General features: G+C 38.0%; 1 protein-coding gene across 1 annotated transcript; it reads left to right on the top strand.

Moving 5' to 3' along the window:
- The first annotated feature begins 3134 nt into the window (after positions 1 to 3134).
- On the top strand, positions 3135 to 20979 carry LOC131959962 (integrin alpha-M-like). The gene is made up of 30 exons (XM_059325174.1): positions 3135 to 3337; positions 5600 to 5702; positions 5855 to 5955; positions 7052 to 7122; positions 7227 to 7341; positions 9077 to 9201; positions 9537 to 9679; positions 12703 to 12853; positions 12934 to 13084; positions 13253 to 13326; positions 13525 to 13648; positions 14716 to 14852; positions 14951 to 15097; positions 15202 to 15414; positions 15497 to 15630; positions 15787 to 15926; positions 16465 to 16625; positions 16708 to 16833; positions 17141 to 17214; positions 17327 to 17468; positions 17570 to 17668; positions 17750 to 17829; positions 17910 to 17996; positions 18105 to 18174; positions 18271 to 18369; positions 18494 to 18577; positions 19148 to 19258; positions 19421 to 19534; positions 19617 to 19727; positions 19873 to 20979. The coding sequence occupies exons 1-30, from the start codon at positions 3301 to 3303 to the stop codon at positions 19960 to 19962; spliced, it is 3414 nt and encodes a 1137-aa protein (XP_059181157.1). The 5' UTR covers positions 3135 to 3300; the 3' UTR covers positions 19963 to 20979.
- The last annotated feature ends 1089 nt before the right edge of the window (positions 20980 to 22068 follow it).

Raw genomic sequence — 22068 nt, 5'->3', positions numbered from 1 at the left:
AAAATATCCTGACAGCTCTGTTGGGGCTTGGGGTTCATCTATGAGTTATGCTTTCTTATAAACAATCCCGAATGAGACTCGTGTAACAGCTGATCTGTGTAGATATGCTGCAGAACATAGAAAATGAATAACTGTCAGGTCCTGATGATCCAGTGGACCTTGTGCGTAAATGCGCAAAGCCTCTTTCTCAGTTTGGCACCTGAGCAATGGTCCAGTACTGTTATAGGCTTACATGTGTTACAGGCGTTAACGCGTCTGATATTGTCCTAAAGCCAACGCTTCAGACACCTTAACGTGTGCACTTTTAGACTAGACTCTCTTGGTGATACATGTACTGCTTGAATTGTGAAGCGAAGCAGCTGTTAAACTGCAAATTCGTCTTCATAACTTGTTACTCTGTTCAATGACAATAAAACTGAATCTCATCTCATCTCATAAAGTAAATATTTATTTGAGACATTGAGACAAGCGTGCGCTACGTTCGCACGTGGCATGACACTTGTCACCTGTCACCCCTTCATTATCTGGTGAACTCACAATACACGTGCCTGTACACACGCCTATTCATCAGTCATTATGCAGGTGCAGGCGATGCAGTTAAGTCGTTTAAGTATAGTTCGCTGGCATAAAATACCCCTCATAGCCATGGAGTATCATGCATGCACATGAAAACAATTACCTATCACTACATGTACAGCACCTAACTTTACATAAAATAATGTCCATACACTGCAGCGGGTGGTCAGTACCTTTCCCACTGTGGACTGAAGCCAATTATTACAAGGTTTAAATGCAATTTTCGCCCAGTGCAAAAAGGCGGACTCAGAGCGGATCAGAGCGGGTCAGAGCAGGGCAGAGTGGTGCAGAGCTATCATCAGAGACATCGCTGTCTCTCTCTCTCTCTCTCTTTTTAAAGCAATGGCTGAAAAGACTAATTCTGTTTGTCAGCACTTCACTGAGCCAACACCAGGCAAGGCTCGGTGCAACATCTGCCATTCGCTGGTGAGCATGGGTGGTGATACCGGAAAAAAGAAAAACACATCAAATATGTGGACTCATTTGAGGAGCCATCACCCTGAGGCCTATAACAACATACAAAAAGGAAAGGAAGAACGAGCAGCTGCTTCTTTTAAAGGCAGTTCAACTCAGCCCACAGAAACTAAGCTTTTGCACTACAAAGGCCTCATGCTGCTAAGTGAACAAACATTTAAGTGTGAAGATTGTTTATTTCTATTGTTATATCTTTAAATGTTCTAAATTGTTTGCTATTCAACTGGTAATATGGTTTGTTTGTTTGTTTTGTCAATAATTGTTTCTTTTTTTTGTTTAAATTGAGACTTGTGTAACATTTGTTATCATTGTGTCACTTTTATCATGTAAATATAGAGAGGAAAAAGGAAATATTGGCTTCAAGAATCAGCCCAAAAAAATTGGCAGCACATATCGGGGATTGGTTAAGACTAAAGACTCAAAATAATCGGTATCGGCATCAACCTCTCATCAAAATAAAACAGGAAACACAAGACATAGAACATGAAGTCAAAATGAGATACTGGACAGACAGTGAAAGCATGCCCTGTCGGTTGTGGCTCCGATGCGCAGGGGCCATCTACAAAGTGCAATACCGAAGAGAGATGCTACAAATATAAGGTTGTAGTAGTAGCACTACTACCACCTTCAATAATGTAGTTATTACATATTTCATGTCTAAAATATTAAATTACATATATATATATATATATATATATATATATATATATATTACATAAAGGCAGATTTCACCTAAGTAATTGCTGTAGTGTAATCAAGAGGAGCTTGTTAATGTGTGAGGGGATTTTGGTACGACAACAAGCTTCAATATTGTAGTTATTAAATATTTATTCTATTCTGAACAGGCTGTGGGCTGAAAGAGTTAACATGCAGAGTTGTGACAATAAACAGGGTCACTTGGTTTACCATCTGTCAGACAGGCTGAAATTATAGAATGACAAAAGTTATTCTTTATACTTTGTACTGGTCTCTTAAAAATGACGTTCTGACACAATGAAATTGCTTTGTTCATAACATTTGTTTGTTGAAGTCAGTAGTTAGCATTAACTTTTATTTTTTATTAAAAAAACCAAAACCACAATTCACTCAATATGTTATAAACTGCGAAGACTGTAAATGTTGACCAAATGTTTCTAAAAAGTAAAAAAGAAAGAAGGAATGTATCCCTCAATACTGAATTAAGAATGCACTTTAGATATATGAAAACATAACTTTTAGAAGACAGAGTTGTTTAATTCATATGAAGTTCATATTTTTAAATGAATAGTAGGCGGAATGTAGACTAAACATGAAGAGACGATATGTATAAAATCATCAAGCATAGCCTCTTATGGCACGCAGGTTCACAGATTGGATGAGACAGTGCAGAGGAAGTTTTGTAAAAAAGGAGAAATGGATCTTTTTATTTTTAGGTTTTCTTGTCATGAAGAGGCTCATTCGAACAGTGTTTTTTTTTTGCATGTTCATTTAGCTATATAGTGAAGTTAGGCCAGACAATCAATTCAAGTTTGTTTGTGAAATGACATGAAACTTCTTCTCTTCTTCAACAGGTCTCTGAAGGAGACACGAGATAACAACGGCACTGTTTGTAAAAAGGAAGTATGTTAATATCTCAAGGAAAGCAGCGCTGTGTATATGAATTCATACAGTGTTCTAGCTGAATGCCTGAGTGGTCTCCTTGCTGCTCTGTTACATATAAAGTGATGAAAACATGTTCGAGGTTTGATGAAAACACTTTTTCACACTTCTTTTGTCTGAATAAAAACACAGAACATGAGGTTCCTTTTTGTTTCCAGCTAGGAATTTAGCACCACACGAGCTGTAACTAGTGTCATTATCTTAATCATTATTAATTTACCTTGTATCTAAATTATTGTCAGTATCCACTACACCACTCTGATCTTAAATATAACATGTTGAATAAGAAGTGTTTGGACTCATGTCTTAGTCTTTGTCTTTGCGTGGGTGATCAGATCTAAAATAAATAATAGCTATGTGTGTCATGTGACGACATGTAGTATGCCCATATAAAACAGAAAGTGTTGAAACACCTCCTACACAAGGGTTCCTCTAACTGGCTGCCTTAGCTCCGAGCAGACACCTTATAAATTCTGCATTTTGCTTTCGACATCCCCCTCCTTGACAGTTTCTGTGGTAGAAAAAGTCACTAGGTCGTCTGAAAGCACAAATAAATGTCTATGAGCTCAGAGAATACATCAGGCTTGTAGTATTTTCCATGGGAGCATCACAATGGGCCGGATAATTACTACAGCAATATATTTGTCAGGTAAGACAAGTTTTTATCTTTTGATTTTGTCTCTTTTTAAACATATTTGTGCCAGTAGTGAAACTAGGCTCCTCTTATTTTATTTATGACATTTTATTACTAAGTTGTCTTCCTGTAGCATGCTTATTGTGTAACTTATGGTGATGAATTATTTGTGTTATTTAAAAACCACCATAAATAAAATATTAACATGCAATAAAAACTATGTAGAAAAACAGTTACGATGATCAATTCTACATTTGTATTTCATCCTCTTTGAGCCTTTCTATGTCATGAGTAGCTGAGTCAGCTCCTTCCTCATTTTTTTCATTTTAATATAGAAAATGATTTGGTTAGTTGGGAACATTAGGGCTTTGTAAAAAAAAAAAAGGATCATTTGAACTTGTGATGTTAGAGCACCATTGACTATTGAAATCCATAATTTGATGTATTAAAGAGTGTGTTTGCAAAAATGTTAACACTTCATGTTTTGACTCATCATGCCATATGCCATATTTGGTGATGATTGGAAACATCTTTTAAAATTCGGAAAAGCACAAAAATTGGCGTGACCATTACTGTATATGACATATGGGCCCCAGCTGTTACCATTGTGGCAGCCACATAACCTCCAGCTAATCCGGAAATGGGTTAGGGTTAGATGACAGCACCCGCCTGTCACTCAAAGCAGCCACATCCCCAGTTATGCATAACTTTATAAAAGTATAGTTGTGTATAGTGTAGAGTGTAGTTATATAACAATTTACCCCTGTAAAGTTGTTTTGAAGGGGAAAATTAGCTATTGAGACCGAAATCTGTTGTTTGTACCAGGCTGTAAATATATCTATTTCTGCTATAAAGTTGGGCATATTAACATGGGGGTCTATGGGAATAAAGTTGTTTCTGGAACAAGCCTCAAGGGGTCATTCAAGGAACTGCAGTTTTTGACACTTCTGAGCTGGTTAAGTTTTTTACCAGTAGAAGTTGCAGCTTTGGGCTTGACCTATACAAATAGATTTGTCTTGAGCTCTAAAAAGTTGAAGTGAAAGAAAAGTTTTATGAAGAGCTACTTCTCTATATTTATCCTCTTAGTCTATGTAGGGTAACATCACTTGGCTCATAATAGTAAACATGATGGGGTTTGATAGTGGTGTCACACAACTATCTGGACCAACATTTTACACCCTGAGCGGGTGGTGACAGAAGTGACAGACTTCCTGCAACCACTTGATTAATATATATTTAGTGGATGATGATCAAGACTACAACACAACAGAAATGGATATCAGGAAATAACTAATTTCTGTGACTGTCTCTATGAAGCCAGATATCCTGCAGTGACTAAGTAAGACTGTACAGTACTGGTCACACACAAAAAGCAGAACCTTAGGGCGTTAGTGTCTCAGTGATAAAATCAGTATGTGGTTATTTACCATGACAGAAGAACTGTTGTCATGCTATGATGAGACCAACATTTACTGTCAACAGATTCATTAGAGGACCTTTTAACCTTTAATCTATTCACAGAATTTCTGGTAACCATGCAGAAATATTTTGTCAGATAGTCAAGGTGTGTGTATCACATTGACCATTTTTAGAAAACCTCAAGCTATGGCCAAAAAAGGCAACAAAAAAGGAAGAAAGAAAAAGAAAGAAAAAACAGGAAGGCATTTTTGTGCGACCAAAATAACTTGATGTCAGGAAATCCCATGTAAAAGCAAATTAAGAAGGAAGACTTCCTACGTGTTGCCATTTAAAACAGTATTAGTATTCAGTATTTTAAGACACAGAGTGTCTTGTTTCTGTTATTAAAGAATAGAAGAAATGTTAGAGAGAATCAGAAACAAAAGTCAAATCAAAAAGATTCAAATAACTGTCTCAAAAATGTTATCTTGAATATAGACACCCTCTTAAAAAAATAGCCTATGTCATTTTTTTTCTTTTTCTGGTGATAGGTGGTCAGCATCATGAGGAGATGTTTTAGGCAAAAAATATTTTTGGTCAAAAAATGACATAGGCCATTGTTTAAAGACCATATGTTTATAAAATGAGGAAAGAACCTTCTTGTGCAGAATTAAAACACAACCTGACGTTAGCACTCCCTAGTGGTTTTTATCAGAAAAGACACCGTGGCAGACATCAGTTCACACTAATACACTATAAATATAAATGCACTAAATGCAGCAAATACAAGCCGGAGTCCAAGACAGTTGGCTAAAATAATCAAAACAGAAATTGAAAATCCTTGGCTTTAAATCAAGTTGTTCCTTCTTCTCTCCTCAGTGTTAACAGCTGCACTTTGTTTTAATATCGATCCCGTGGCTTGGAAAACCCTGACTAACCCTGCTGAAGGTTTTGGATACCAGGTGGTGCAGAGACGATTAGAGTAAGTCAAAGCATGGATGTTGGCTCATAGACTAATAGAGTGTGTCCTGTCTGTGTGTGTGTGTGTGTGTGTGTGTGTGTGCGTGTGACATGAAGTGGGATTCATTTAGCTACACTGCTCTTTCACATGTTTGTCTGGTTGTGTTTCCTCAGCCTGCTGGTTAGTGCTCCTCTTGCACAGTATTCACAAGGAAGAAAGGGGCAAATATTTAGATGCTCTACCAACGGAGGCTGCAGAGAAGTTTCAGTTCCACGTAAGCAACTTCTCCTTTTCAAACACTCATTAAAAATGATAAATCTTAAGTTATGTTTTAAAAAAAAAAGGTATTTTAAAAGCAAGGAATGTGATTACTTGCAATTAGTAAGGTAATACAAGCATTAGGGGACTGGGTATTAATTCTAAAGAGCAGTTTTTCAACAGATGGGATCAAGATGTGGACAGAATAATTCTAGGAAATATACTGACATAGCTTCCTGAAAATATATTCTAAATATACAACTTCCTTTCGTTGTTGCATATTTTATGGCCTAAAATGAATAACTTGCTATATTGGAAAGTTTTAATGCTGTCGTTACAAAAGTATATATAGTCATTAGGTAGTTAATGTGGTAGGAAGAGAGTTTTGGAGAGAACACACTGAACTGACGAATGTTGCTAATAGTTAATATAGTGAACAGTTCACATAAGGAAGCTTGTATTCAGACGAATGTTGTGCTGCTAATACAAACTGTCCTGAATTATGGAGTATATGCCAAAATTAAGTAAATTAATAAATACATTAAATTACAAATAAATTAATAATGCACCAAATATGTTTTTCTTAAATGTAGGCATTCAGTAATTGGTAAAATGTGACATAAATTGATATTTTTGTTTTAATTTGCTCTTTCATTTATTTACCTTCATAGTAATACCCCTGTTTAATAAATATCCTATTTATTTTTTCCTTTTATTTATTTTCATTTTTAAATGTATTTATACATCTTACTTTTTAAAAAAATATTTTAAATTATTTTCAAATATAGTTATTGATTTTGCAGTTTATTTATTCTATTTTTATTATTTCTAAGCTATTAGATGATTGATGTCTTCATGAAAATAAATGAAATGGAAAATTTTATGGAACAGTAAATAAATAGAAAAATGTACACAAAAGGTAAATAAATGAATAAGGTAAATAAACCCATTCTTAATACCTTAATTTATTTTTGGTACTTTTAATAGCACAATATTTATGTATTATGTATATATGTTTTTATGATCCTATATATTTATTTTTCAACTTGTTACCTTTTGGCCTCCATACTGAAAAACTGTATTTTAACAACTGACAAATTTTTTTAATGCAGTGCCAGCGTATGCAGTGAACATGTCTCTTGGTATGACGATGGCAAGTGATCCTACTACACTTAACACTGTGGTGAGCTGATAAACTGCAAATATTTACAATTTAACGTTGGAAAATCCTCAAAAATAGCGGAAAAGATTGCCCAGGACTACTGACCAGGACTTAACTCTTTACAGGCATGTGGCCCAACCATCCCAAAGGACTGCAGAAGTATCACCATGTACAGTGGTATGTGCATGGAGATAGACAGTTTTGACAGAGTTACAGGTCCTGTCCCTTCTTCTGCAAAAGGTAAATATTGAATAATAAACATAATGATTCAACACAATTAACATAGTGTGCATTTTGTTGTAACTTAACTCAATAAAGCATGCTGTGACAATACAGACATGAGCATTAAGAATAGCGATAGAACCATTTACAAATACATTTTTAAAAATCAGTAAGTCCATGTTTCTTATTGTCTACCGAAAGGAACAAAACTAACTAACAACAACAACTAACAGCATGTGAAATTAGTGTATGTATTAGGGTAAAGGTTGCGAAGATTACATTTACATTCAGTCATTTAGAAAATGCTTTTATCCAAATTGACTTACAGAAAAAGGGAAACAATCAAGGCATATTGCGATAAGAGTCGTTAGTTCACCAATAAGTACTAGTGACGATTCTTTAAGGAGTACAATTGTCGTTTGGTGCTTGGAGAGAAGGTCCTCTCTGAAGAGCTGGGTCTTCAGGAGTTTTTTTAAAAAGGTAGAGAGGGACGCCCCTGCTCTGGTAGGAACTGGTAGTGCGTTCCACCAACGGGGAACAAGAAATGCAAAGAGTTTGGATTACCTTCAACAAACGGGTGGCAGAGCCAGGCGCCGTTCATTGGAAGAGTCAACGGTTGTGAGGTAGCATATGCCTGAATCAGGGCATTCATGTAGGTAGGTGCAGTACCGGAGACAACTTTATAGGCCAGCATTAGAGATTTGAATTGGATGCGGGCTGCAACAGGTAGTGGAGCTCGATGAGCAGCAGTGTGACATGTGACCTTTTTTGGCTGGTTGTAGACCAGGCACGCCACCACGTTCTGGATCATCTGAAGGGGTTTTACTGTGCAGGCTGGCAGGCCTGTCAGGAGGGCATTACAGTAGTCGAGTTTTGAGATGACAACAACTTGTGTCAGGAGTTGAGTGGCATGTTGAGTTAGGTAAGGTCTGATTTTTCTGATGTTCTAAAGTGCAAAGCGGCATGATCGGGTAACTAAGGCAACATGACTGGAAAAGGTGAGTTGGTCATCAATCATCACCCCTAAGTTTCTCACCACCCTGGTGGGGGCAAGACACAGGGGGTCAATGTTGATGTTGATGTCATGCTTTGCTGCTGCTCGTTTCTCTTAAGGCTTCTGTCACAGACAATAGAGCAGTTTCAGTCGAGTGACCGCTCTTAAAATCAGATGGATTTGGGTCCGCCCGTTCAATAGTTTTGGATAGGAATGGAAGAAGTGAGACAGGACGATAGTTCTCGACTTCAGCAGGATTGAGAGAGGGTTTCTTGAGCAGTCACGCTGGTTGAGAAGGAGCATAAGTCTAGTAGCTTTTGAGGTCATCGGAAGGAAGGCTGTCTCTTTGTCTGCTGACAGAGTCTGTTAATCTTTCACAAATGTGCTATAAATGTACAAAGACATCTCAGGATGTTCTCCTTTACATGTTTTCATTGTCTCCTTCTATAGCAGAATGATGGAGGCTGAGCAAAAAGCCAATTTGCATCATCTATTCTATAATTAACATTATATAACATCTATAATTAACATTTAAATATTTGGTTCACCTAATATTTGGAAAACTAAAGGGGTCACAGCTTTGCAGGACTCTCAGGAACTCTAAGGCAAAGGCTTTGGGTTCAGGTTAGCTTCAGGTTTATGTTGTCCTTATTGTCAATGTATTGAAAAGTCCAGAACTTGCATTGTTTTGCTGCCTTTATGTGATGTGTACTGTGTGAAAAAACCTGAATTATAAGTTACCTGACATCTCTTTCACAGAGTGCCAATCAGCAGACATTGCATTTCTGTTGGATGGTTCCGGTAGTGTATCCCCACTGGATTTTCTAACAATGAAGACCTTTATGAAAAATCTGATCCGCTCACTCCTGCCAGTAGATACAAAGGTAATGCTGTTTTAACAATTAGTCGACTATCATTTTGATCTTTAGTCAATAACTCATGCTGCATTACTTATTTCTAAGATACTTATGAGCACATATCTGGTCAACACAAGATTTAAAGTTATGATTTTGCATGATTATTTGTGTATTAAGTCAGTTTCATAAATCTGAAGATTAAATAAACTAATCCACTGGTCAAATAAATCATATGAGCAATGGTCAACTAAGAATTCCTCTAGTTGAGTCAGTTTGACTGTATAGCACAGACTGAGTAAGAGTGAATGTTACATTCAGAGACTGTTGAATTTGACTTCATTTTTTAACTCCTATTTTTGCAGTTTGCTATTGCCCAGTACTCCTACAATCCCAAAGTCCATTATTACTTTGATAATTTTCCCTCTGGATCTTGGGAGACTGCAGTTGATAACATTGGGCAACTCCAGGGCGCAACGTACACAGCCGCAGCCATCAAATATGTCGTGTAAGTGTTGTCATCATGTTGCCCTCCTGTCTGCACAGGACATTTAAGTTTTACTCATGGAAACTTTTAAAACTTTTTTTCAGCTTTTAGTCCTAAGATAATTCATTGTGAAGTAGCTATGTGTGGAAAACTTTTTAGTTTGTTTTAGCTTCCCTTTGCTGAAATTTCATTTGAGATCACAGACGCCTTGTTCTTTCTGCAGTATAAAATAGGAACCAGCTGAAAAACCACTGCTCAGCAATCCATAGCATACATTTTATTACATTTAAAGTGCGGGTAAAGGAAAAAATATATAGGTGATCTGAGTTTTCCACAGCACAGACGAATGTGTTATTAAACATTTTGGATCAGAACTGGGGGCAAACATGACATCTTATATCTAACTTCTCTGCTGACTCTCTGCTGCTGTCACACTGGCTCTCTGCCTCTCTCTCTTGTGTTTCTGTTTGGGTGGTCTGCAGTGCAGAGATCAGCTTGCATGTCAGAGTCACCACCACCTGTAGACAATAGCAGTTTATTTTTAGGTTCATAAAATGCTCCAGAATTTACGTGCATGTGGGATATAACTTCAGACATTGTAATATTCTGTTGCTATGACTGCTGACACGAGTTAATAATAATAATAATAATAATAATAATAATAATAAGTAAATGTATCCATGTTAGCCACTGTTAGTAAAGATATTATATAGTGTTGGTGGGGAGTTATGATAAGGAAGCTCAAGTGTGTCATCAAGTGATGATTTGAGAAACGCCCAACAAATCCTCTACCACTGAAATGGAGAAAAACAGTTTAATAGTCTAACTCCAAAATTCTGTCATGTTGGGATTTTAGGATGCCTCTTTTGTAAATAAATGATATCTTGCACAGGGCACTATTAATGTATGGATTTTTTATCTCTGACAGTTATGGGATGCCTCACGCCAGAGCATCAAAAATGTGAAAAAAAGAGAGAAAAAAGGGCATTATCATAAATGCTATTCCTCCCAGAAGCATTTCAAATATGTAAGGGTGAACCTGAGCAACACTTGTGTGGGTCCTTCGGTGTGTGTGTGTGTGTGTGTGTGTGTGAAGCCGCATGGCCGAACATGTCTGTGAGACAAAGAGTTATAATTCACAAGGATGGTTTGTTGTGAGGAGTGGCTTTCCTTTCCTGCCTTGGAGGGCAATGGCCATGTGCTGGTGCAAGCTTCTACAAATTCTTAATTTTTGTTAAAAATCAATTTAAAGTATATTATATGTCAATCAGTGTGTGAGCAAGTCAAAGTAGTTAGTATAGTTAGCTTACATGTACGACTAAATGTCTGTGTAAAGCAAGATTAACATATGTCTTCAAATGACGTTGCTACACTAATATCACAACAATAATACTTAAAACACACATAAACCAAATAGTTGATTACAAATCAAGTTCTTGCTGATTTTCTTATCTAAGCTCAGGTTAATTACCAACAGTCAAGTTGAGAAAGGGGAAAAATCCCTCCCTATGTGAAGAAGGTTCGGAATCAGGTTGACTTCAAGCAGTTCTTTGCCGATTGAGGCCCCGTTCACACGAGGACGCTCGCGGGTAAAAACGACAAAATATTTTATCGGAAGTGCCTTTCGTTTAGACGGTGACGGCGTTTTGGGGGCTTAAAGACGCAAAAATCTGAAACCACCTTCCAAAGTGGAAAAGTTAAATACACTCCGCCGTAGCGTGTCGTCTACACTGACAAGACGCAAAACTCTGATCTGATCTGCTCACGTCACGTATGTGTTTACATCACATACATGCTCCAGTACAGGAAAATAAACAAACGTGGGATTATTTCCATGCGTCGGACCTTCAAGCTGCTCTGGCAGCTCTAATAAACTTACAGGAGTCTTTCCACCAAATGTACAGGATATGTACAGATAGTATTAGTGAACAGAGAAGGATCTGTAATTACCTCTATCACATTTTGGATGCAGCAATTCGTCGGAGGCGAGCCAGACGGCTGTAAACGAGACCTGGGAGATCTAGTGATGGTGGATAACTTTGTGGAAGGAGAAGCTGATGAAAATGTGTGGCGTGAAAACTTCTGCATGCCCAAAGATGCTCTTATGGCTTTAAGTGATGCTGCCTGGCATGCATACAATCGAATTTCAAACACTTTTGCATCACTTTTATGCACGCAGATTTCCTCCCGAAAATGCTCGTCTAAACGAGGAATAAAAAGTGAAGACGCGACGCCACTTTTGCGTCTTCTGTTGAGACCGTCCTTGTGTGAACGGGGCCTTAGTTGCAGGCTGGTTTTCAATAATTTGCCATCTTGCAAATTAGGTTTTGCTCGCTCTGGTTCGTGAAGGGAAGTCTTTCTGGCAGTTGCAATGAATGTGTGTTCAATAATCCAACCAGTTTAGAGTCAGAGTTGGTTCCAGGAGAGGTGAGCACAGCACAGGACCAAGCTTGTGCACCAGGCCCTTTGTGTGGCTGCAGGGAGGTCAGTAGAGAAAGAGAAAAAATCTGGTAGAGATCTGGTCTAGACAGTGGACCACCTGCGGTGTCAAAGGTCCCTTGACCAATGAGATGGTCTGTCGGTGCCATAAACGCAAGGCATCCTGGGAAAGAGACATCTCTCTGTTCCTTGCCAGATGCCCAAAATGGAGGGGAATGCCATTTTGTGAGTTGAATAAGAATGCTGTTGCATTTTAGTCCACATCAGTTAAAGTCCACAAATGAACCCAAGATTCATATGTGGCAAGATCCCAACAGTCCTGTATAGTTTTAAGTCTTTTTGTCATGTGTTCAACTATTATTTTGTACCTTGTTAAATATGTTTTCTTACAAATCTCTGCAGTGATACTGCAGTAATGGCATAACCACAGACCCTCAAGGGAAAATGAAATCTCTAGCTACAACAGTTAGATTAACCCAATGATCTGCAGATGCGCCTGTGATCCCAGTTGATATCACTGTCTATAAGAGGCTTTCGTGGGCTCAGATAAGATGCTGGTATCATATGAAACTCCTGTGAAATCCATTGCATCTTTCTTTTGACAGGCAAAATGTTTTCACATCATCAAGAGGTTCCAGGTCAAATGTGAAGAAGGTCTTGATAGTCATTACCGATGGAGCATCCAATGACCGGGATGAATTGAGCTCTGCAGCAAACTTAGCTGAGAGGAAAAGGATTGTTCGGTTCGCTATCGGAGTAAGTTCCCTGTGACTTTAAGCAGCTAATAACTCTGTTGTGCAGGACAACACCTCAAACACTTGTGTTTATTATCCTAGGTGGGGGACGCATTTAGAGATCCAAATGCAAAAAATGAACTGGACACGATTGCATCTGATCCCAAAGCTAACCAAGTGTTTCGGGTGCAGAACTTTCAGGCTCTTGAAAGAATAAGGGAGAATTTGCAGGCCAAAATCTTCTCTATTGAAGGTATAGTTGTCTATTGTTTATATAAAAAAAAGATTTTATATAAAGTTCTACCTGCACACAATTTCAGGCTAAACATGAACGGTTCCTTTGTAATTCAGCTCTATGAAAGCATTAACTGAAATGCAGTGATTGCATTGCTGAAATATTTATTTTTTGTTGCTGTTACAGGATCACAAACAAGTGGAGAGTCGCTGAAAATGGAAATGGCACAAGAGGGATTCAGTGCAGTATATGTGCCAGGGGTAAAAAAAAACCCCACAAAAACAAACAAACAAACAAACAAACACCAGACATTCACTAGACAATGCAGACATACATATAAACACGTCTTTGTTTATGGAAAGTAGATATACAGAATAAACACTTTTATATATTAATAAACTAGTTTTGTGGAAATGTGTATCAGACATCTGTTTAAAAGACTTCTGTTTAAATTGAAGGGAATTCAGATGGGTATTGTTGGTGCTAATGTGTGGAAGGGAGGCTACCTGAAATACCAGATGAGGCCAAATGCGCAGAAGATGGACTCCTATGAGCCTGACATAGAGTCTGACAGTTATGCGGGTAAGAACGTCAAAACAAATGTAAACATGCATCATGTCTTTGCACTGCTCCACTGCATCTACTCACTCTGAATTTTACTCATGATTTGTGTTAATATAGAAATATCTAATTTTAAAGGCAAAGTGAGTATAGAAACCATAATGTTTTTACAAATGTCTTAAAGGAAGATGAATATGAAGACTCTTCACAGTGTCAAGACTTGAATATTGTGAAGAAATATTAGATATTTTCTTGTTTAAAGGGGAGCTATTATACTTACATAAGTTCATGGTTGTATTTGGTTATATTTCTACTTGAAAATATTTACATGCTTCAATTATATATATTAAGAGACTTATTTTTTCTCATAAACGGTTATAAACTATACTTCATATCCTATTCACCCTCAAATGCTCCGTTATAGCGCCTGTCTCTGATTGGGCAGCATGCATTTCTGGAACATTTGCACATTTGCGTCTGTCATTACAGTCAGAGGAATGAAAACCAAGTTAATAGATTTCCCTGCCTGATGTTAGCATTGAGCTCCAAGTAGCAGTGTATGTAATGCAAACACTGTGGTAATGTACGTGGAGCATGACCATATACACATTTCTGTCAAATGTCCAAGTATCAAAAATTAAATTCCTCACATGGCCACTTGAGGCTGGCTCCAAAAGTGAGTCAATCCCCATAGACCCCCCATGTTAAAATGCCCGACTTCACAGCAGGAATAAACATGTTTTCAGCTCTTTTACAAAAAACAGTATTTGTGTCTTTAAAACAAACTTACTTTTTCTTAACAACTTGGCAGTAAATTATGATAAAATTCACCCGGTTACATTATTTTAAGGTTTAAAGTTATGCATAACAAACTTTAGCCACATGTGATATGAACTTCCAATATGTGAACTTCCAGATCTCCTTAATAGGTCTTATTAAACTGAGAGATCATTTTTGGAAGATTATTTTTATTCTAAAATATGTAATGTTTTTGTGTTTTACTTCTGCAGAGGCGATGTTAATAACTAACAAGAATCTGCATAAATAGAGCAGCTGGCTAGACTTTTAACTGACTGCTTTTATTCTAGGATACTCCATGGCAGTTGGGAATACGAGGCGAGGCATGTTGACAATTGTTGGTGCTCCAAGATATAAACACAGAGGAGCTGTGATGGTAGTTTCCCAACACCAGCATCGGAAAACGATCGATCCCGATCCATGGCAGGTACGTGCTTACTATTATGAAGGTCCTAAAAGTCAACGTGAAGCATAATTAAAATAAAAAATGTCCTGTTTTTTTATTGATCACTTGTTGTTCAACAGTCTCAGAGCGGTGAATATTTTGGGGCTGTTGTTTGTGCGATGGACGTGGATGATGACAGCTACACTGACATAATCCTCATATCTGCCCCAATGTTCGTGGACTCTGATAGAGAGGGAAGAGTTTACGCTTGCAGCTTATCTGGTTTGGTAAATTACATTATTATCTGGTTTCATTAAATTAATGTATTCAGTATTTTTTAAGGGCCATGCAAACACTGACTCTCATCCTTTTCTTTTTTTATTCTCACCAGAATGTCGAGTGCCACTTAGATGATTCTCCATTAATATTGAAAGGGGATGCCTATGACAAAGCAAGGTTTGGGTCTTCTCTTGCTGTGCTGCCCGACCTTAACACGGATGGTCTCAAAGACTTGGCGGTTGGAGCCCCTTTGGAAAATGACGGGCAAGGCAGCATCTACATATTCCATGGCGAAGGAGCAAGAATTAGTTCAGCATATTCACAGGTGAGCAAGATCGAATTTAGATTCAACAGATCCAAATCGAGTTAAATCAAGTTGATGAATTAAAATATTTCCATTTTGATAGAGAATTGCTGGCTCTGAAGTCCGACCAGGACTGAAGTTTTTTGGCATATCAATCAGTCAGACATCTTTTGACCAAAGTATGGACAGTCTGCCTGACCTGGCGGTGGGTTCGAAGGGTGCAGTTGTTTTACTCCGGTAAGTCCAACATGCAACAGTAATTCAGTGTCTTTTTGCCAATTCAGGACAGAACTCTTCACTGGATGTCACTGGATGTACCAGTTTGGATTTCTGCTAGTTTACTGATAACAAAGCCTAAACGTATCCAAATGTTCCTGCTCTCTCCATTTCCAGATCAAAGCCTATCGTAATGGTAGAAGCTACAGTGGTGTTCAGCCCAAACCAAATCCCTACCAGCTCAGACTGCTCATCAGCATTGGAATTCCAAGCTAACATCTGCTTTATCATGACCAGACACTCTTCAGTGAACAACGGTACATTATTTTCCACTGTCCATGTATTTAAGGCTAAAGCTTTATCATGAGGGTACAAAGCATATACTTAAAGAAACATTACGTGGAATTGTTGTTGTATAGATCACTTCCACACTGCTGTTGTTGTATTAAAAGCTTTACACATCCATTTCTGTGTGATTATACGATCAAAAACCAGTTGACATCTTTGCTTACACAGCCGAACGACAAGTGCAACAACACAAGACATAGCAAGCCAGCTAATATAAGTTACGAGTCCAGCAGCAAGAAGGCCAGCTCAGCTTCTGCCTGCAGGCTTTCATTTTGCAAAGCTTAAGTTCAGGCACAACACAGATAACGCTAATTGTTGATCTGTTGAATGTGAACTAGTCACATGAAGTCATAGAGATAATTTGTTGATGGTGGACAAATCCTTCATTTTCTCTTCATGCTTTAGTGAATCACTGCTTAACTATATGATTTGCACCGTTATTATGAACCCATTTAAATAATTGTGTGTGTACATGAGTGACCTCTTAATGAAACTAATATGTTTAAGTTCAAGCAAGGGTTACATATAATTTAACTCTGGACGCCACGCGCAAAGTGCCAAACAACCGAGCTTATATGACTACGAAACAACAACGAGAGATTCCTGGAGCAGTTAATCTTGACTTTGCACGACGACCTAAGTGCCACCAGGTGATTTTCAATGTTGAGGTGAGTTGTTAGACATACACAATGTTAAATGTTGTACATTCTGCAACTTGAAAAACACAGCAACAGTGCCCTTTTCTTGCAGGCTTGCACGGATGATGCTCTCAATGCACTTTCCAATGAACTCAGATTCTCCTTTGATGGTTTGCCTTGGGACCAAAATCTGCGTCCGAGTCTAGCGCTTCAGGCACAGACATCAACTTTTCATCCTGTAAGTATTCTAAAAAAAACCTTGCTAATGTGTCCAACACATTCATGACTTCATAGTCTCTGGAGAGCCCTGCAGCATGCCATGCCTTATAGGGGAAAACATACAAAGCTAAATGAATGAAGAAGCAAATTAAAACAAAATTATTATATTTTTGTTACATTTAAAGAACTAATTAAAGGCTTATTTGTGGTACCTTCAATGGAATATCTATTCATTTATCTATTTTGGCAGCATCTGTCCTCCATATTTATCTGTCATGTGTACTGGTTCTGATCAAACATGGTTTATGTCTTTCTCTCTTTCACAGTTAGGGTTCCAGATCAACTGCGGCATGGACAACAAATGTGTAGATAACCTGAAAGTGGATTTCAGCTTTACCAGGTGAATTAAAAATGTAAAGCCTCATTTCAGTGTGTGCTCACATGTTCAAAACTGTGGACCTTTGTCTTGTTTTCTTCAACCTTCACTTTTCTCTTTTCCCATAATCCGTCAGTTCCTCAGAGGTCAAAGTGGGCATTGATGAACTGTTGGATGTCACCGTCTCAGTGGAGAACAGAGAGGAAGACTCCTACAACAGCAAGGTCATTCTCACATACCCAGCCGGACTCTCCTACAGGAAGTTTACCATCCTGCAGGTAAGGCTTCCAGGTCAAGTTCACTTCATCTCTGCTGAGCTGCTTTCTCAGGTCACACTTTTTAAAATAACTTACTTTTTAAAAATGTATTTGCAATAAAGGGAAGAATCGAGTGCAACTCCTTGGACAGTGAAGACGGCTTATCGCGAGGAAGGACAGATTGCAGTGTTGACAAGCCTATATTCAAGAGCAACGCAAAGGTTTGTTTGTTAGGACAAAATGATCTTTTCTCACTGCTACAGACAAAAAAGACGATCTAATCCCTCTCCATGTCATTTTAGGTTTTGTTCATTGTCTCCTATGGGATTAAAACCAATAGTCAACTGGACAAAAGCATCTTTATCACTGCAAATGCTACCAGGTACTGCTCAGGCTCCTGCATTATAAATGTGCAATATTTCTATTTCCATTTGTAATTGAGTAATTTCACTTCTCCTTCAGTGGGAATCTGGAGCACTCCACCTCAAGCCAACTCTACAAAATCAAAGAGATTGATGTCAAGTACAGCATTTTTGCTACAATTGAAAGGTTTGTGTCGCTCAATATGAAACAAAAGAAATTATTTAAAAAGTGATCATACTTTGAAGCTATTTTATTACCTATAATATTACTCAAATGTTTGTTATGTCTGTTTAGTACCCTCAGCTACAGCAATTTCACTTTCGGAAAGAATGATTTGCAGAAACCAGTCCAACAATCAGTTGTGGTAAAACATCTTATCATATAATCTTCAGACTTCACTTTCATGCTCATTACGTCAGTTTATTAACTACCACTCTTTTCTATTCAACCCTTCTGTTAGCTTACAAATGACAACAGAGCACTAAATTTCACTGTGGTGATAATGGTGCCAATGAAGCTCGGTGACAAAGACATCTGGAGCGATTCGAGCAGTTTTGAGGTAATGTGGGAACCTCAAAAATGTCTCAAATATTGCAGCTTTCATGCAGCTACAGCCTGGCTGCTGTTCAACAGCGACCACATCTGGTTCTCTGTTAAACTGACGTGAATCGGCTCCGTTTCAGATTCCGGATTGCCAAAGAGACGGAGAAGATAAAAAGCCTAAAGTCACTGATTTTGTTGATGAGATACAGAAAAATAAGTTAGTGGTAAGTATACTGCTACCACCAATCAGAAAGGACTACGCATATACTCATAGAACAGGAGTTACATCTATGTAACAATTTTCTTTTTTTAATTGGATTTTATTTTATTCAGGCTTCTTTTATTTAACGCCTTACCAGGAAGTTTTTTTGCCCTAAACCTAGATCATTGGTTTTGTAGCATAAATTGACCGAAAAATGAAGCCCTTTTCTTTTACAAGCACAAATCATACCTGTATGTATAATGACATGTGTGCTATTTGTAGAACGTTCCTCTCTGTACTGCAAAGTACTCATATGGGTCATTCTGACAAATTATTTCACATTCATGAATTTTACCTACAGGCTACAAAACAAAACAAACAAAATAATAATAGATATCACTCTAATAAATTAGAATAAAGACATGTTAACACTATGTACAAATGTATGAGACAAAAGAGTGTGAAAAAGGTACATTTCAGTTATGAGAAAAAAAGGTTGAATAGGATAAGAAAGAAATGGTGAGCGAGAAAGGGGGATAGAGGGCTGTGATCTGGACTAATGATCTTTTTGCCTTCTTTGAATGACCAACAGGACTGCTCTGTAGCCTGGTGCGCAGTGTTCAAGTGCAGCAGGTTCATGGAAAGACTGGAGCGGAAAGAGTACAAAATCTCTGCCAACATTAGTTCTAGATGGATAGAGCAGGTAACTGATGTGCATGCATCATTTTGAAGAATGTTTTATACGCATTTTAAATGATACATTTAAAATATTACAACTGCTCCTGGCTGTGTTAAAGTATCTATATGAATATTTATTCTCTACTGACATTAACAATATTAAATCACATCCCTTTTCCTCAAACAGATCAGACTTCAATCTGCCAAATTCCTCTTGACCAGCACAGCCAGTCTGGAGTACAACAGAAATCAGTACATCTTTGTTTCTTCTGCATCTAATAACAACCCTCCTGTTCGTAAGGTAATGATTACACCTTTTTTTATTTCTTCGTGTTTGAAAAGAGGTTAAAGTTTGACCTATATTCTGTTGTTTCACCTCTCAGATTGAGGCAATAGTAGAAGTGTATTCTGAACCAGACTTTACCAAAGAGATTGTTGGAGGATCTCTGGGAGGGTTGGCTCTACTGGCGCTACTCACTGCCGCCTTGTACAAGGTGAGACACTGAACATGCACTGTGTCAGGTTATTATGCAGCTTTATAGGGCAATGAAGCCATATTGAGATGTGGTATTGGGGCAAAGATTTTTGTATTTTTTTTGTCCTTCATTTATTATGCAATTCCTTATTTTTTCCTCTCAGGCTGGATTTTTCAAGAGTAAATACAAGTCAATGATGAACGAAGAAGCAGCGGATCCAGGGGCTGAAGGAGACGCTCCCCCACCAGAATAACAATAGTGGATGTCACACAGACACGGGCTATCTCAAGATTCAATACATTGGCCAGCTGATAGCAGAAGAACGTTATTATTATTATTATTATTATACTTGTACTTTTTAGCTTTTTAGGAATTCAAATGTTTTGTATTGTAGAAATATTTGCACCGCAACAGTGAAATCAGATTTGCTCATTCAGTCACTATTGCCGATTCCAAAGAGTTTTACCTCTTCAGGCCCGTAACATGATTCTAATAAATAGTGTGATCAGGGAAAAATCACTCACAGTTTGAACTGCTAACATCCCACACATGCACGTGTGATAAAATATGGAAAGTAGAGAGCGGTGGAGATCTCTTTCCAACTTTTAAAACTGAAGACTTTTTTGCTTGCCACTGCTTTTCAGTTCTCGTCTAAAGATGCCGCATTTTTTTCCTAAAAAACACGATGCCGGTTGTGCCGCTGCCACATAGGGCAATACTGCAATGAGGCGATGAACTAATATTTTCCTTAATAATCAGTGGAAGAGAGAATCTCCTGTTGAGTGGTAGAGATAAACAATCATTTTTAATATTGTACTGTCATTTCTATTTGATATATTTTTTTAATATTTTATCTTCTCATTTACAATTCTAAAATGTTATATGTATATGTCATTTTATATATGTCTCTTTCTAATACTTTTAATGTTTGTGAAAAGCACTTTGAATTCCCTTGTTGTTGAAAGGTGATATACAAATAAACTTGCCTTGCCTTAATCTACAGGAAGTAGCCAATTTGTGGTCTGCAAGCTGTGCATGTTAATTTGCAGAATCTGTTGTATGATGAAAACAAACCAGTTTCATCACATGGATTCTGGTTTTCATCAGATATTGAAATGTAAAAATGCTGAAATTAAATCTAGTTAAGTATTCAGATTTTATGCTAAGAGACACTTTTTTATGCTTCATAGATATTATATATGTGATTAAAAATGCTTTTCATTTGTCTTATTAATATAAGATCTTTTGAGTCATCATCACAGTTTATGTAGAAAGACAGCAGAGTATAAGCAACATATTGAATAAATAACACAAAAGTTGTCCTTCATTTAACTGGATTCATGGAGACACATGGACACTTTGGAGACACTTTGGAAGTGCCTGACAAGTGACCTGAGTATTTTAAGTATTTAGAGAAGGAAGATGAGTGGTGAAAGCTTAATAATAGCAAAATAATGTTTTTATACTTAAGTAGAGAAGCACTAGGCAGAAGTGAGAACAAATGTGTGAGAAATCAAAGTTCCTCCCAAGTGTAGACCCCATTTTTGTAGAGACTAACCTTCCAGGGCCACGTTCCTCCAGATACAACACCACTGTCACCAGGAGCACGACTGTTCATAGGAGCTTTACCACACACCGGTCCTGTAGAAACATTTAAAAAAACAATAGAAAAATGAACGACAGAGGGAAAATCTAACAGTGAGAAATGTATATTACACTTTTTTTCAGGACGCTTACTTGCAGGACTGGTAACAGTTTGGGTAGTAGTGGTTGGTTTTGTTGCTGTGGCAGCTTGGACACCAGGACAGGTGTAGCTGCTGTCAGCATCCAGCCCACTGGAGGTGAACTGGACAAAGCCTGGCTTATCAGAGCTGATGTGGGAGTTGATCCAGGACTGGTACCTGGACACTCTGGAGTAGACTCCAGGCAGATTGGGCCGAGCACAGCCAAAACCAAAACTAACAACTCCAGACTGGACCCAGACAGAGCCCTGCTGGTTCACCATCGGACCCCCTGAGTCACCCTGAGGAGATAGAGAGGAGGCATATGAGCATTTCAGAAAACCCTAAACACCTTTACCAACACGTGACAGATGAAATGAAGCAGCCTACCTGACATGAGTCTTTACCAACAGCGAACTGGCAACAAGACCAGACACAAAGGGGGTTATATATACAGGGCTAATGGGGAATGATGGGAAACAGGTGTGGGAGACACAATCAGGGCTTGGGTGCACACAGACGAGCAGGGGGACGGGACAGACAGGAACCTGAAACAGTGACAGTAGGACTCAATGAGGCCCTATCTTCCTGCCCTATACATCACATCAGGACAGAGCCCACTGGTCTACATGTTCCCC

The sequence above is a fragment of the Centropristis striata genome, chromosome 21, assembly GCF_030273125.1.
Source record: "Centropristis striata isolate RG_2023a ecotype Rhode Island chromosome 21, C.striata_1.0, whole genome shotgun sequence".
Classification (NCBI taxonomy): Eukaryota; Metazoa; Chordata; class Actinopteri; order Perciformes; family Serranidae; genus Centropristis; species Centropristis striata.
This window is presented reverse-complemented; position numbering and strand designations above follow the sequence as displayed.

Coding starts and splice junctions, on each gene's coding strand:
- LOC131959962 (XM_059325174.1), top strand. CDS start 3,301: ATGGGCCGGATAATTACTACAGCAATATATTTGTCAG. Junction 5,956..7,051: donor CAGAGAAGTTTCAGTTCCAC/GTAAGCAACTTC, acceptor TTTTTAATGCAG/TGCCAGCGTATGCAGTGAAC. Junction 15,927..16,464: donor ACACTCTTCAGTGAACAACG/GTACATTATTTT, acceptor AATATGTTTAAG/TTCAAGCAAGGGTTACATAT.